The sequence below is a fragment of the Thermobia domestica genome, chromosome 12, assembly GCF_964235325.1.
Source record: "Thermobia domestica chromosome 12, izTheDome1.hap1.1, whole genome shotgun sequence".
In the NCBI taxonomy this organism is placed as follows: Eukaryota; Metazoa; Arthropoda; class Insecta; order Zygentoma; family Lepismatidae; genus Thermobia; species Thermobia domestica.
The window spans coordinates 159,018,153-159,036,001 of record NC_137465.1 but is presented as its reverse complement, the minus strand read 5'-3'; the positions used below and the strand labels follow the sequence as shown (position 1 = coordinate 159,036,001).

Sequence of the window (17,849 nt, the reverse complement as noted above, 5' to 3'; positions counted from 1 at the left end):
CTTGACAGTTTTAAGGAAAAGATATTATAAAGTATATCAACTAATAAACCATTTTTAACACAGTTCGCCGACTTTATGATTCTAATAGAAAAGGTGAGAATAATGGTATATAATTATTAAAGATAATTTTTACATGCAAAACAAATACTACCACTCAAAATTTGTATATCTTACTTAGCCGAACCAGGTTAACGACTACCCTTGGTGAGTCGTTATAAAAATTTTGGTGTTTCCGCCCGGGAAATACTGTAAATTCTCATCCCGAAGCATAGTAGGAGTGAATTTACTTTCTTAGTTAATGAATACGAATTTCACCATATTGAGAAGTGGTAGAATAATTGTAAGAAAAATGGACAATGAAACAATGGAGCATGAATCAAATAATAGTGACAACGGTGAAACTAGTGTAACACCAGGATTGACATCGGAAGACCGAATCTTGTTAGCTTTACAGCGACAATTGATTCAGATGTCTACCGAGATAAAGCAGACCATAGAACAGAACTCCGAAAAATCCAATAAGCAATACGAAGAATTAAAGCAGACGATAGAACATAACTCTGAAGAATTAAGTAGACGAATAGAACAGAAGTCTGATGAATCTAACAAGCAATATGAAGAATTAAGTAGACGAATGGAACAGAAGTTCGACGAATCTAACAAGCAATATGAAGAATTAAGTAGACGGATAGAACAGAAGTCAGATGAAACGAAACAGACAATTGTCCAGGTGGTGAATGACATATCCTCACAGTTCGAGGAAAAGTTAAAAAGAATATCCGATGATTGTCAGGAAAAGCACAATCACCAAAACCAAGAAATCAGTGCTGTAAAAAAAGATTTAGAAGTAATAGAATCTTCCGTCCAACAGCAAAAGATCCAGATCATCAACAATTCTAACAACATACGTGTAAATACGCAATTGTTAGCTACTATACAGGAAGAGATTAGAACGCTACAGGTTAAGGACAACACATACCGTAATAACTTGGGTAGTGATCGCTTGGAGTTTCCCCACTCACCAGTGATGAACTCACCTTCGCCGGGGTCTGATGAGGATATTATATTGGACGAAATACATCCGAAGAGTACAGATGGGCGAAACATAGATGGTGTAACAACACATCACGTAATGGATAGGAACTATCACTCAACAAGTACACGGAATGATAAAAGGAAGGTAAAATTAAGTGTTAAGATGAGTGAAATACGAGCTATGAGTAAATTCAGTGGTAAGTGTAACGAGAATGCTACTTCTTTCTTAGAAAAATTCCAGGACGAGTGCAATATTATGTGTATAGATAGATCACAATATATGAAATTAATCCCTCATGTATTACTCCCACCTTGTTCATTATGGTTTAAAGCAGTACGTGATCACATCAGTACTTATGAAGAATTCAAAGCGGCACTAATCGCAAATTATGAAAATGACTTTTTGCTGGCAAATAGAGATGCCACCATTCGAAATCAACACTTCAATCCTCGATTGCATAAATCTGTTGTAGAGTTTGTTGTAAATACATACAACGAATTAAAGGTCGTTAATCCATTGCAATCGGAATCAAGAATAATAGCATCGATTCGAAATTTGCTTCCATTTAAGTTACAACAGATCTTATTTTCCACACAGTGTATGAGTTTCAACCATTTATTAATGCTTGTCCAATGCTATGAAACTCAATACCATGCTATGAATCAACAAGCCGGAATGGGTAAAAATAAGAATAATTCAGATCATTTTGTGCCAGTTCGGAATTTAGATATCCGAAGTGTGAATAATACGAAACCTAACCTAAGCCGAGTATATTCTAGCAATCAAAACGCGCAAAATAGACAAAGTTATGTAGGGAATCCGCCTAACCTAACTAATCATGGTAATCATGATGTCAGATCACCCAACAGCAGTAGATATAAAAACAATCGAAGTACTGAGCGAAATTATAGGAATACAACGAACTACGTGGATAGACGTAATTGGAGAACAAGAGATGGCATTTCATATCGAAATCAGAATCGCGAAGAAATACATGTACAACATATTGTAGAACCTAATCATGATTGCGCAGTACAATGTACTTTATTAGAATCGTATGCCAGTACGAATGTAACCTGATTACCGTTAATGAAATTTGGTTAAATCCATATCAGCTATAGATTTTCATGAACATTTATTTTATTTTTATTCAATTTAATTCTCTTTAATTCTCATTAATCAATGATAATTCTCAAATGTTTTTAATATATGTAAGAATTATAATTTAATTCATAAAAGATAAAAAGCAAAGATTATTTATATTAGATTGACTTGCGTTGAAAACTTAATTGTCAAAGATTATGTTAAGAATAAGATCCATTCTATAAAACTAATTATTCAACGACTATCTTGAATGAGATTCTTCTATGTTTTGATACCTTAGGAATCCAATGTTTATTTTGAAACATCTAACTTATTTATTATATAATGCGCCCTGACTATTTGTAACTCATGTTTGTCCTTTACGATTTTTGAATTCGCACCCTTCAACGATTAATTAAATGAGCGACGATATTTTAATAAGAAAATATAATAATAATATAGTGAATAATAATGAAATAAATATAATTATTGTAATAAAAGATAAGTATTGATGAAGTGTAAGATTTGTTAAAAATATATATATGTGAAATGTAATGAAGAGATATACGAGGTGCGATCAAAATGTGATGGACATATGCAATGTAAGAACACTATTGTAAACGGACCAGTGGTTCTTGAAGATAAAAGCCAAGCTCACTCATGACTTTTATATTCAGTCCATTTGTCGGGCGACATTTTTATATAACAAAATACTTTGGATAGATTAATAATTACCTGTACCTTGGGCAGAAAGTGCTCATACATGTGCACTATACTTAATAGAATGTTAATTTCATATTAACAAAAGAAGAATGTTTTTAAGATATGTAAAATATTATTATGGGATAGTTGTTGCTATGTAAATGTTTTATGGATACCTAGTCAGCAAGTTTGTGTGCTTGACAGTTTTAAGGAAAAGATATTATAAAGTATATCAACTAATAAACCATTTTTAACACAGTTCGCCGACTTTATGATTCTAATAGAAAAGGTGAGAATAATGGTATATAATTATTAAAGATAATTTTTACATGCAAAACAAATACTACCACTCAAAATTTGTATATCTTACTTAGCCGAACCAGGTTAACGACTACCCTTGGTGAGTCGTTATAAACATTAATAAATAAGCATACGATACGAATACATATGATCGTATAATACGAATAGATATGATACACATTTATGCACAATAGGGGGCGCATGGCTCAGTGGTAGAGCAGTGCTTGGGGACTTTGTGGTAGACAAACACCGTGCTCGTGGGTTTTCCCGGGGTTCTCTCACTTTATTCATTCCACCATTTCATTCATTTCTCATTATCACCGTCTCCTTCAGCCTAACCGGCATAATCGTGGGACGTAAAACTTAAATTTCAACTTTCAACATTTATGCACAATATACGCAGACATTGAAAAAATCTGTTGTTCAAAATTCTTCTGCAAACACAACTACCAATACACTTGATGACTTCAACTTTGGAGGAAGAGATAAAACTTTGATATGTTAGAATGTCAGAAGTCAGTGCAATTTCTAAAGCCGCGGACTCATGGTAACATTTCACAAGACTTCACCCCTACTGAAATGATGCCACTATATGATATATGTAATACACCGCCAGAACTTGATCGCATCTGGTTCCTCAGTCGTTTCCTCCAGTTAACAAACTTTCCTGATAGTGATCTCCCGGTCATAACTAGTGTTCCTTCCTGGAGTGCTTTCAACTCGCTATTGCGTGAAAATTTTTTCTCAAAACGAAATCAATGTGTGTAGGTACCAGTTTTACAACATCCTGCTCTTCTGAATACCCAACAATGTTGAACTTTCAAGATGCGCTGTTCCAAACCAGTATACCTGTACAGTCAGGTTCATTATGGTCTGATGAGGGAGTGTACAGATTAGCAAAGGAAATACACCTCTGGTACTCAGCACAGTTTTCAAATATATTCCTCGGACTTGGAGTTTTGCACACCAGCAAGATTATAATTAGTTGTATTGGAAGTTACTTAAGTTACAGAAGTTTTAACAGAAGTTCAGATATTTGGACCAAACGTAGCAGAAAGAATACTGAATGGATCTCACTACTCACGAGGGTTACATGAAATTTTCATTATAGCAGAAGCCATTTGCGTTTACAGTGGCAGCAATTTTTCAAAAATGATCCAACGAAGTGTTAATCTCTATTTCAACATGCGATGAATCTACAAAAAACTTGCGGGTGTGAAAATGCTGATGTCGCTAAGTTAGAAGTTTAAAAATTATCAACCTTTCATTATAACATAAATAAAGATTTCAGATTGTTTGTTCAACAAGGGTGCCAAGCAGGGCCGTGAGGGGGGGGGGGCGAGCGCGGCGACGGCACCGGGCGCCGAAGTAAAGGGGGCGAAAAAGGAAAAAGATAGGAAAATTGCTTGGAATATATGTATGGGGCGCCGTCGTATAATCTTGCCCCGGGCACTGATTTTCCACGGCACGGCCCTTGTGCCAAGAATCAAAATTATTCAAATATTGGAATGCATTTCTGACAAAGGTATTCCCTGTTCTACGGAATATGATTCGTGCTGACAGAGAAGGCGATTGGGAACTTCACATGTCTTAATTTCGCAGAGCACTTCCGTTATTCTTTGTTTTTGGTAAAGTTAATTCCAGATGGGGAAGTACATACTTTGAGGACTGTTTGAGACTCAAGGATGAGCATCCAGATATCTACAGATTTTATGGAAGGGCAGTTTGTAGTTCAGTAAAGTGAAAAACGTTTCAGCAGTGTAGCAATGAACAGATGTACAATAAGCCAACCAAATTTTCTGGTGGAATTACTGGAACGACACGCTGTAAAGAAGCAATTGCACAAAGAAATCTTATTCAACATGAAAAAACGCAGATAAAGCAGTTATTTTTAACAATGTGTGGTATCCAAATGAATTATGAATATGTGACCCATCATGAATTTTCATCAATCCAAACAGCTGCAGGTGAAGAAAGAGTAAGGGGATGTCAACACTTCATTCACGAGAGACAAAATCCATTTGATATAAGAAGCAAAGACCTGAAGAATCTCATAACTGGAAAACATTTTACTACAGCTGAAGATTCCAAACTGAATTGCCCAGACATGAGAGAACAATTTTATCTAACTTTCGATTTGAAATTTTTCATAAAAAAAAAACAAACAAGAGTCTCTTCTCTTCAATACATCGCTTAAGAACACAACCTGAAAGAATAATAATCGATGCTCAAAAGGAGACAATTGACGCTCAGAGATATATTGATATAGCACGTGAAAGAGGATATTATGTCGATCAACTTCACTGCTGGGAGCTTACGCCAACTTCATTTTTCTTGACAAAAAATATTTTATCTAGAAAACAAACATTTCAGAAATAGTTCATGAAATCGAAGAAGAATTGTTTTCTGTCAAAATCCCACAACAGGAAATCACAACAGTGAATTTGCCTCAGTCATCTGTTCCCACAGCAACTTTGATTTTATGCTTCATGCAAGAACAGCAGCAGCATCAATTGGCTGAATTATTGAAAACTTTTGGAAATCTTGTGAAGTAGATACTACAACGATTTTTTCAAATATCTCGAGATTCCTCGAGAATGGATGTCTTTGTAGATATCCATATATATTGTAACGGATGTCTACAAAGATGGAAGCATTAAATCTTCAGAAAGAAGCAGAAGAATGACATGTGATATTTGGCATGGAAACTCGTCTCCCGAAAGATATGAATACATTCTGGGCTTCTGAAAACAAATTACAACAGTTCTTTGCTGACTATATTCAAAAGAAGCATTATCAGTTGAACAGTGTTATCCCTTACCTTGGAGGTCTTACAGTTGATGGAGGGAAAAGCGTACGCTTTTGCAATGGACAAATCAGTGACGTTCCTGATCTAGTTTCAGAGCTTGAAGAAGCAGATGAAAGAATACATCTATATGTTCAACATTGTGTATCCAGCTCAAAGATGCAACGTATTTTAGTGGCTTCAACAGATGCAGATGTCTTAATTTGCTCACTGTATTATTATCTTCATGAGTTTAAAAGTCAATGACTGACCGAGCTATGAGTTTTTGGTGGAAAAGGTGTTACAACAAGGTACATTCCACTTCATGAATTGGCTACATGTTTTAATAAGTCCGTAATTGAAATTCTGCCTGCTGTACATTCCTTATCTGGATGTGACACAACCATCAAGTTTGGTACCAAACATGCAGCTTTGAAACTTGCTAAAGAGTCACCTCAATTTCTACCACATTTTGGAAAGGAAGAGTAACTAGCACCATGATTCAGGATAAGAAGTTTATCTTGCAAGGCTACTGAAACCAAATTCTAGATCAATGAACGAATTTGCACAATACCATCAAATGAAATATATTGACTTTACAAAGATGGCACCAACATAATCTTCCTCACATCTTCATGTTAGACCAGCTTACCTTTCAAGTAACCGTTGGTATCACATTCTTGAGGATTCTCCCAATACTAAATCCTTCTGATTATGGTTTTATAGAGAAGGATAGTAAATGGCAACCTTTTATCTTTGAAGATAGACTACCAAAAGACATCCCGCTTCCCTGTAAATGCCAAAAATGTACCCGATAAACTGTATGTGCTTGCCGTGCAAAAATGATTTTCTGTTCCAACTTTTGTGACTGTACCAGAAGTAGTAGTTGCCAAAACACCAAATTGTCAAAGATATTTTTAAATTAAATATTTATAACCAATTGGATGGAATATGGTTATTGCTTTTGGAGAGTTCATGTATGCTTTTAATAAACCAAAGATTTGATAATTTTTATATGAAACAGTTTATTTTCTTTGTCAATTCCTTTTCGCGTCCATTATACTAGTAAAAATGTTAGCATTATATTTAAACATTGTTTTTATTTTTATAATATCCTTTCAAAGTTTACCTGTTTTAGAAAGTGCTTAACCTTTCTAACGAAGTAGATTTAACCTTCTGATGCTCAAAGAGAAAGACACATAGCTTTGGAACGTTCTAAACCAGCTGTTGATAGACCACGGATAATTTAGGTCTTGAAGTGTTTCCGAAGGAACCGAGTTACTGTTGATATGCACTACATCCATCTTGCACTCCAACAAGGGAAAGCGACAAGTAAAAATGGTCTCCTACCAGTATTTAAGATCATATTTTTGGGATAGCTTATGTCGTACTATAATCGGATATCCCATTCTTTGTACCTTTGTTTTTTAAAATCTATCCGATCCCTGCTAAAGAACAGTGTTACAAGCTGAGTTTATTCTTAATTTGTTTTTTCAGCATAATGTAAAAAATCGTATGTTTTGGTCTGCCTCTTGAGCATAATGGTCTTGATGGATACAAACCATATAATTTTCCCAATGGTATATCATTTATTGCGCTACGCTAAATAGGAGCTGCATAAGAGCTATGCAAATAAGGTTCGTAATTTTTTTTTAAGTTACTAGCGCTATGATTGGCGGCCATATTGAAAAAAACTCACATGATGATGATTATGTGACCAAGCCAAATCTTGTCTTTTTTAACATCCCAGAAGTCGAATTCTCTATACGCAAACCTTCCAACAGAAACTGTCTGGCCCCGCACTAGGTGATGTTTTCGCAGAAACGTAACTAAACAAATTAACCCCTAGATGGCAGAAATACCAGTATTCCAGGGAGCGATTTTGATAGAAAAACAAACTTTAGAAATAACCCCACAAATGTGTAGTTTTGACTTGTAACAGTCTTCCACAGGGTGTGCGATATGTATAATTAAGTTGTGTTTGGTAAAGCAGTTTAGAATAACTCATGACAAACTTGACAATACTCATTATTATTGAGAACAAACACAGTGAATAATATTCCAGTTCTAGGAGAAATATTTTTAAAGAAACATTTATCAATCGGAACAGCAAAACATATTCAAATTTCACAATATAAATAGCTAATCGTGAATCTGACTTGGTTTCAGGCTTCTGTATATTATTTCGAGAAGTCGTAGACAGCACTTGACTACTCAGTAAATTTAAAAGTGATTAAGTACTTATTGTATAGCTGAAGTTTTATCACTTCAATACATAATGCATTTTCTGCGAACAGATTAACTCACAGCTTTTTATAGCACTACAGCACCATAAATTCACATTGATGCCATGTATATAACTAAGTACCTTTTTTTCTTTTACAGTGTTCTTCGACCTTGCAGCAGCAAGTCTGTGGGCGGTGCAATTCTATCAGAAGTTGCAATACAACGTCATGACGAAAGAAGACATGGAGAATCTTTGGACGTCAACGAACATGGCCACTTACGGTTATTCTTTCTGGTAAGAAACCATTCAATTGGTAGTAGCTAAGTGTTGAAATACTCAACTCTGTTGTACTTGGTAGCAAGTTTTACGGCAAGTGGTAACATGCATATCTTGTAAAGGACAAATCAAGTCTGTGAACCTTAAGATATTACAGTATCCTCTGATTATATTATCCTGCCAAAATAAGTTATTGTTACTACTTTTTATTTCCGACTAGCTGAAATGACCGTTCTTCGCACGGGAAGAATAGGTTTATAGAAAATATTTGAACCTCCTCTCCCTCTTAGGATACGCATATCAAAGTGTAATAATAAAACTCCCATAAGAAATCCTAATTTTTGGTGTAAATTTTGAACCCCCTCTACCCTCCTTAGGATGCGCCCTTTAATCAAAGAAACATAATACAAAACTGAGCTTAAAGTAGGTACTTACTGTTCTAAAATTGATTTTAAATTGTTCAACCGTTTTTCGGTGATGCGACCACAAACGACAGGAACAACACTTTCAACGTGAAGAAGGGAATTATAGAAAATGGCTTCTCCCTCTTACAATGAAGATTTTTCAAAAATGCTGAAACGTGTTCACTTATTTTAAATGAGGAGTTTGTATACAGTTTCATCTTCCTAACTTGACGGCCTTATGATAGTTTTTTTTTTCTTTATAAATGTTAAACTCCGTCTACCCGCTTAAAGCGCCTCCTTGAATCAAAGTAACACGATTAAAAAAAAAATCGAGGTACGTGATAACTATATCCAAAAAATCATTTCAAACACTTTAGCAGTTTTCTCATGATGCGATTACAAACAAGATCCTTTTTAATTTTATACGAGAAGCTGCTGGAAGATTCATAGCCTAACACAGGAGGAGTGCAGTTTTAAAGAACATATCTCCGTATTTATATGTACAAAATTTCATATTAAAAAAAAAAAATGTGTTTTCAGGTCCCAGAAGTGATCATGTGCACCCAACCAGCGAATTTTACAAACAGCGAGATCAGAGCTGTCATCAAATTTTTGTTCCTCCAACGAAACTCACCGAACAAATTCATGAGTAAATCAGCAAAACACTATGGAGATCTCGTCTGTTATATGTAGTGGTGAAGAAGTGAGTGCACTGTTTAAACATGACTATTTCTCAACAGATGATGCTCCACGTGCTCCACAGTGTTCGTGGATGAAATTCATGACACTATACTTGAAAATCACAGAATCTCAGCAGAGCATATGGCAGGGATTATGGACATTCTTGGAACGCGTCGGTAGGATAATTCATGGTGATTTGCACATGCGCAGGCTCTCGGCAAAATGGGTTTCCAAAAATCTGTCAGGAGAACAAATGTGTGAAAAATTGAAGTCATCTCCCATTTTGACCGTAATGACGACCAAATGATAACGAAATGATATTCTGTTACGAATAGTAACCATGGATGGAACATAGTTGTACCACTACGATCCTCAGACGACACAGCAGTCAATGGAATGGCGGCACTCAGGTTCCCCTCGCCCCAAGAAGTTCAAGAAACTAGTCGGAAGGGAGTGTTTGTATGTAACATTCTTCTGGGATAAGGATGGAGTCGTACTCAGACTACCTGCTCAACTGTCCGACATTTAATCCAGAATATTACTTCCTATTGCTCATGAAACTGAAAAACATATTGAAAGTGCAACGCCACGTAAAATTGAAAAAATGGAATTCTGCTCCTTCAGGACAATGACCCTGTCCATCAAGCACTACATACACAAAAAAACACTGCATGATCTAGGATTTCAATTTTAGATCCTTCTCCTTATTCTCTAGATTTAGCTCCATCTGACTCAAACATCTGAAATGATGCAATTTTGGATTCAATAAGGAGGTGATTAGTACTACTGAACGTCTTCAGGAGAGAGAGAGAGAGAGAGAGAGAGAGAGAGAGAGAAACTGGTCTGCAAAAGTCAGAGCACGTGCAAGAAACCGTATAGAACTTCGGGGAGAGTATCTAGAATAACTATAAAATTTCATCATTCCACGTACAGTCTTTCTGGGTTTGGCTACGAACTTTCCACCAGCTCCTCGTGTAATAGATTGCTCAAATTTTCAATGAATAATGATTTAACAGACTACTCACAGCCACGTATCATGTTTAAAACAGTCTATTGTTTTATGTGACGAAGTGTTTTGTTTTATCGCAATGACTGAGAATTTTAAGGTTTGACTTTTATTAAATCTTATGCATGATTATTTTATGGTGAATGTAGAAGCAGTGGCGTATTTACGATTTTGTTTCGGGGGGGGGGCTTTGCCTGAAAATGTGAAAATTCTGCAAGATATTTCATATACTTTACCATAGTAAGATTTTGGTGGGGGGGCTTAAACCCGGAAGCCCCCCTAAATACGCCACTGGTAGAAGGAACGGAAATCGTTATAGATGTGGCTCATTTGCCGTATCTTTATAGCGTACTTATAACGGAACAACAATGCCCACAATCAGACTGCGAAAATGAATCTTTGCCCAAATAAAATATATACATATGAAAATAAAATGAAATCTTTTAGCTTAATGCCCCACGGTTAGGTCTTTTAGGCTAAGGGAGACGCATGATTAACGCAAATGAATGATGGAAAGAAAATGTGGGAGGAGTACCCAAGGAGCGGGAGGATGTTTTCCACCACAAACTTATTTGGGCGGGGATCGAACCAAGGATCTAACGCGACAGAGATAAACGCTCTACCACTTCTGTGCAAGTCGCTTGTGCGCTGCACTTTATATCTTGCTTAGTTCTCCTAACGATTCGAACGTGTGCAGGCGAAGCCTGTGTGACGTAGTTTTCGTGAGTTCCTACTGCCCTTTGCAGGTTTGCATTGTATCACAATGGCTGGAAAGTGTTTATTATGAGGATGTGAGTACCAAGTGTGGTGAAGGTGAAAAAGAGATAGGGAGATAATGATGGCAAATATTGCAAAAGGATGGGAAGCACTAAGCTTTTAGAGGGAAGAAAAATGTTCCCTCTAGAGAGGAGAAAAATGTTATGCTTCTTACAGGAATCAATATACAAGACCTCAATCAATCGTAAGAGGGTTAAAAGTGGCTGTTTTAGAGCAACAATCTTCAACATTATGTTCTTAACTTCCTGCACTTTTTAGCCATTGTCCTACACGTGTAACTGCTAATAATGTCAGTATAACGCACAAATACTAGACACACCGACTACGTCTGCACACGCTTGGAATATTAAGTAAATTAAGCAAGATCGGCACCCTGCGTGTCAGTGTATTTATGCACAAAGTTGTATAATGCCTTTGTATACTGTTGCATAGATATGAGTATTTTTTTCCTGAAGGTTTCCAAACACTTAGTTACAATAAGATTTTTTTTAAAAAAATATGTACTTTTCATCCGCTCATCTTCTAAACTATTGACCCTACGAAAAAAAATGTATAGAACTATTTTCGTAGGACATTTAATCTAGTTTAACTTTGTATATTTAAAATGTTTTTCTGCTAGACCCCATAGTTTGAAACATTTAAGGAAAAAAAAAAAAAAAAACAAACTTTAAACCCATCTCCGCCGCTCGCCGGCCCCACTCTGTTTGGTTTTGTGGCGTTTGGATCAGCGTTTTCGATTTTCGTTGACTGGATTATGTTTTTTTTCTATGTCAGTACATCAATTACTCATAGCTTCAAATATATACTCAAATTCTTTGGAGCTAGATACAAGATCGTCAATCACCTTGTTGTAATCAAACGTACAAGATCTGTTTTCGCAATAAAAGATGAAAATCTTTCAACAAATCCTGTCCAAGCGAGGAACGCTAACACTTTTTGATTACTTTCATAATTGAGGAAAGTTGTTCAAAGGATACTTTGGCACACAACAGAGGTATAACATACTTATGTTCTTTATACAACAATTATATAATGGACCATGTAAATTTAATTTGTGAAGCAGTTGCATTACACAAACTAGACACACTTTACACTATTTTCCATTCACCTTCCTCTTCTTCACTTCTATGATTATATTGGTCCCTGTTAGCTTTCATCACTTATAGTCTTGTTTTTTTTTTTTTTATATATACATATTGGTTGTTATAATCACTATAATGATGAGCAAGATAGAGCAATTTCTCTCCTCAAGATATAACAATCTTGAACCAATTCGTTCTTCTTCCACTTTACAATAAGTTTCGTCATGTGATGAGAAATCGGTTCTTTACAACAATCCATGACGTAATTATCATTGGTTGGGACCAGATGAACTCACTCCCAAACCATAAGTGCATCAGCAGAAGTCTATGTATGCTGTGTGTCTGGTGGGTTGCACAATATCTCGTAGATCACAAATTGCTGTCACTTGAGCAGATAATCAATGCAGCTGTGTACTCGCTGCAATAATCGTGGAGCCAGTGCTTGCGCATTGGAGAGATGTTATTTTGCTTCAGGATAATGAGACGCCACATGTCGCTAAGGTTATCCGACTTGGTTGGGCTAATACACTGTCCGTATTTGTCCGACATTACACGATCGGATTACAATTTGTTCCATTCGTTAAAAAATATCTATGAAGTCGATGGTTCTGAAGCCTTCACAGGGTAACAAGCACTGAACAACTTCTTCAGTTCTGATCAACTGAGTTTTACCACTATGGAGTATGATTGCCACTTTTGATAACCTAAGGCGGGGCATACTTGCCGAATATGTGCACATCGCTGGCTCGTAATGCTTAAACTTGTACATACAACAATTAAAGATTAATAGGAAGATATATATTCACGAATTAAAATCTAAACTAAAAACATACGAAAGAGAAAACTTGTAGCGTCACCTTGTTCGGATTACTTCAACAAAAGTTATGAAAACCGACACAAACAAGGCGGCGGGGATTTCACTGCTATCAACACGAGAAATTTTAGCGATAGATCCATACCATATCTCGTTTAGACACCGTTGGTCAAAATTTACAAATGCCACTCGCATATTGTGTAAATGTTATTGATAATTTGGCGTTGCGTCATACAATACGTCCGTCTCAGGCATTATTCGGAACGCTGAGGATTTTTCTTAAAATGCAGTATGTCTCGTCTAATCGGGGACAGGTGGTGGAGTCCATGGTCTGGCCGAGGGGTAGGTAAAGGTTATTTCTGCTGCTGAGTGTTATTTCTGATTTTTTAGGAATGTTTTACATCTAATTATTGTCGTTTTCTATATGAATATAACCCACTTTATCTGAGTACCTAATAATTAAGAAATAAGAATGAAACACTTTAATCTAAAAAAAAAAAATGTTCTTTTTACCTGTAATACTAATTCACTCTATACAAAACTCTGAATTCTAATATTGTATTCCCTGTCATTTTTTCAGGTTTGTCGTTGGAGCCGTAATAGTGCATCTGCTCAACATAACTATCATCTACATAGGGACAAACGAGAACAGAGACAAGAAAAACCCAAAGCCCATTCTAGAAGAGAAGACAAATGGTGCCATAATGCTCTACTGAGATCTTGCAGCTCAAGTGGCGGCCTTCTTTCTACGCTTAACACTACATAGGAACAAAATACTCGTGTGTCTCAAGTGTTTATATATTTTATACAAAAGAAAAAAATTAAAAAAAAAAAAAAAAAAAAACGCTGAAAAAGCGACTAAAATCAAAACCAATGCTCTGCCATTAAGTGGGAGATGGGAACCCCCTATACCTCCACTTGTTCTCGTGCCTGTGTTACGTATATATGTGCGTGTGCGTGTGTGTGTGCATATAAGTATGGAAGTTTTTCCTAAAGTGACGTGGGAATATTTTGCTGACCAAAACTCTGTACATAAGACATATCTTCGTACGGCACGTACAAAAATATCTATCAAGCCTATTAAACCCAAAAGATTAAGTAAACTGACATTTTTGAAGACAACTATAACCTATTTCTAGTTGTTGCAAGATACAGTAACGTGCAAAAGTATTTTCACTGTGCTTATTTTTATCATCATCTGAGTAAACTGATCGATTATAATGCGGTTTTGCTTTAGGACGAAAGAGGTCTCTGTGGATCAGTTTTAAAAAGATAATCTTCTCAAAACAATAGAATAACGAAAGGTTAATTAGAAAACGCTATGGACCAAAGTGGTTAGTGAATTTAAGGTAGTGTTTATCGGTGTGTACGTATTCGTAATAATTTCACCGCTTAACATATGATGCTATAACTTACGGAAAAATCAAATTAAGTGACAATAGAGTACTTCGTTTTTATTCTTCAGAGACCAAATTTTTATGTTGTCCGTAATTTAGCAATTTGATAATTAAAATAAATAAACAACCTGCGTATAATAACTTGTCTGTGATAATCCTGAAATTCTTGGGATTTTAAACTTGTTAGAAGCTGATATAACATTGTACTATTAAAATTTACAACAGATTACTCCGAATAAATTATTTCTAGGTACTATTTCAGCTAAATAACAAACCACCAATTTCTTATTGCGGATCAAGTGATTATGGCTGGACTATATCAACAATATTTATCAAATTACGCAGCCATAAACAGTATATTACAAACAATGACTATTTCTTTTTCAAAGTATTTTACTCTAATTACTAGATCGTTATGAAACACAAATTTTCTTACTTTTCTATTTTTTCAGTTATTTTGTAAATTAAAAAAAAATCCACAGACCATCATCTTAAGGCGCAAAACATTACATCAATTATTCCCAATTGAGCGGCGAACACTTATTGACAGTCTTTTGCACGTGGCTGTGCCATTTGTAGGTAAATCTAGAAACATTTAAGTGTCGTTGTTGCTGTGTATCGTACGAATATAATTTTGTTTAATTTTGATAGCCATAATTAAACGTTTGTTTCATCTATGGATTTCATATATTGATTTTAGAGTTGTACTTTAAAAACAATATTATCTATTTTATGTAAAATCGTAAGGGTAAAATGGAGTTTTATTTTTTAAAATTACATATTGTACCAAGTAAGTACAATCCGTACAACGGATTAAAACATATAATAGACTATAAGCTAGGTAGCGTTTCCTACGACCATAGAAAACTGGTAATATCAACTGTACAGTCACGAAAGAAAATATTCTTCAGTTGATAAAACTTCTTTTCCTAATAACTCAACAATAAATTACTCTATTGAAGTACCAATTTTGGCAAGTTATCACATTATAACTATTCTATGGATAACAACTAAAAGATCCAAGTTAATTCATTTGTTCCCGAGTCATTGGCAAAAGAAAATTTGTCAACTGTCAAATACCTTCTTTTCCGTGTGTACACTTTTGTAGTCCAATCTTTCGTCCCTGGGATTTCATTTTTACTGAAGAACATTTAGTTAACAAATTGTGAAGGTCAACAGTTAGATTAACGCAATTCAACACGCCCTCAATATTGAATACAAAAAGAGAGCCTGTTCGTGCTAATTGGATGAACAGTTATTTTTAAAGCACCAACTTACTGCTATACCATTAAAATAATATGAACTACCATTCAAATCCAACTCGTCATATCTGAAATAATGCACTGACTTTGTATTGGTTTCTTGTATATAAATTATAACACGACGGATGTACTGTACAAACCTACTCAAGTCAGATATAACAATCTTGAACCAAATCGTATTATTTCAGTCGGTACACACTAACTAATCTGTAATGTGCCGTATTATTAACAAGGTGAAATGATTTTGAGAGCTGTTCATGTTTCTTTCACTATTTTTGAATCCTATATTAGAACCCAAAATCCTAAATTGTGGAAGATGGCAACCTTGATAACAACTGGGATTGTGTCATCAAGTTTCATTCTAAAATTCGGGTTTCATTGATCTCACCAATTTTTTCCTTTTAGTGCTTAACGGCGCTCATCAGTATCAGTTTGTCGTAGAGTGCAGGAATTGGCAAGACTTCACAATATTTATGTTTATAGTAGTTGGTTTATATTCTATGAAGTGCTGTCTGTGTTAATACGTTGATTTGTGTGTGTGTGTGTGTGTATGTGAATAGTTAGAACCTTTAGTTAGCCAACCAAAATCAATAACTCATCTCCCAATATACAATGTTAATTAAAGCAGAATACATAAAAATATGAGTACGCCAAATCTATGTTCATATCCTATTGGTGACAGACGAACTGAGTAGAAGCGGCTCTCGAAATCATCTAAACCTTGTTGAATATTACGGAATATTCCATTATTGTGTTTTATCTAAAGGAAACATGCCAGATACTCTTTTTCTTACGCATTATTTCAGTTTTGTCGAGTGAATGCTACTGCGGTAGAGACCTGTCTTAATGACATAACAAATGATTTATGTTGTTTACAAAGCCTTCCGTTATATAAAGTTTTTAATAAGTGACGAACTTATTCTCAAGTTTCCATGATTTCCTTTATTTTGGAACCAATTCGAGTATTATATTTTTAGAATAATTTCTTGATTACTTAGAATTAAGCAAGTCACCATCTAAAAGGTATATTCCAGACTAGCTGATTACGATGAACCTTGTTTAATTTTTCTTTCTTGATAATTTTCAAACTTCGCTTATATAAAATAATCAAAGTGCCATCATCTATTGATCCAGGTAATTTTAATTTACTTGGAAGGCAGATTTTTATTGATTAAAAAGTGTTGAAGAACTGTTTTCAGATACTGGGGTGACAGCCTATTTTTTACGTCATGAATGAATGCAACAGAATTTATACAGCGGTCATAGGATGTCCTTATTTTAAGTTTTTGAAAGTAGAATGTGTCGTCTCCAGATCACAAACAGGTTCTTGGGAACATCATTCGAAAAGTAAACTGTACACGTATTTGTTAACCTTTTGTTTCTTATTTGGACGACTAGGAAAAAGTGTTTCAGTTCTGTTGCTCAAGTAAAGGCTATAAATATAAAATGGCTCATTACAGGTTTGATAACAATAATGAAAAGCTTTTACTTTTCCTTCACGACACAAACATCGAAAATAAAATTTTGTTTCTGCTGCATCCTTGCATATAAAAATGTAACAGCGTTTAAAAAAAAATAATTTATCTCCTTGATCAACTAGTTCGTTACTTATAATTATTTGGTTCATTTTATTTACTACTTTTGACCAATAGAAAAACTTCTAAATATTATTCATAGGAATAGAATGATTGTATAGTCTGAATGGTTTTCGTGTACTTGTAAGTTTAAGAATAGGATATACTTCCATTTCTTTTTTTAATTAGTGTACATGGTAAGGATGTTTTATATGATAAAATGTACAAAGTATGGAAGCATTATTGTAATACAAATAATTTTTATAAAATAAATAACATTTTCTACAATATAGTTTACAAATTATTTAAAACTCACTTCCTAAACATTCTCCCAATCATAGAATTTATGGGTGTAAGAATACTTTTGTACTAAAGTATATATTCTGCGGTGAGATTTTCAAGCAATGATGATAACTGTTTACTCTAGACCAGGGCGCAAAATT

General features: G+C 34.9%; 1 protein-coding gene across 1 annotated transcript in view; it reads left to right on the top strand.

The window, feature by feature from the left end:
• Window positions 1-14,619, top strand: part of LOC145666763 (clarin-3) — a 160,673-nt gene extending 146,054 nt beyond the window's left edge. Inside the window, exons 3-4 of the mRNA XM_081734316.1 lie at window positions 8,292-8,427; window positions 13,754-14,619. Of these exons, the coding sequence (XP_081590442.1) occupies window positions 8,292-8,427; window positions 13,754-13,889 (272 nt within the window). The 3' untranslated portion in view covers window positions 13,890-14,619. The remainder of the gene's footprint in view (window positions 1-8,291; window positions 8,428-13,753) is intronic.
• The last annotated feature ends 3,230 nt before the right edge of the window (window positions 14,620-17,849 follow it).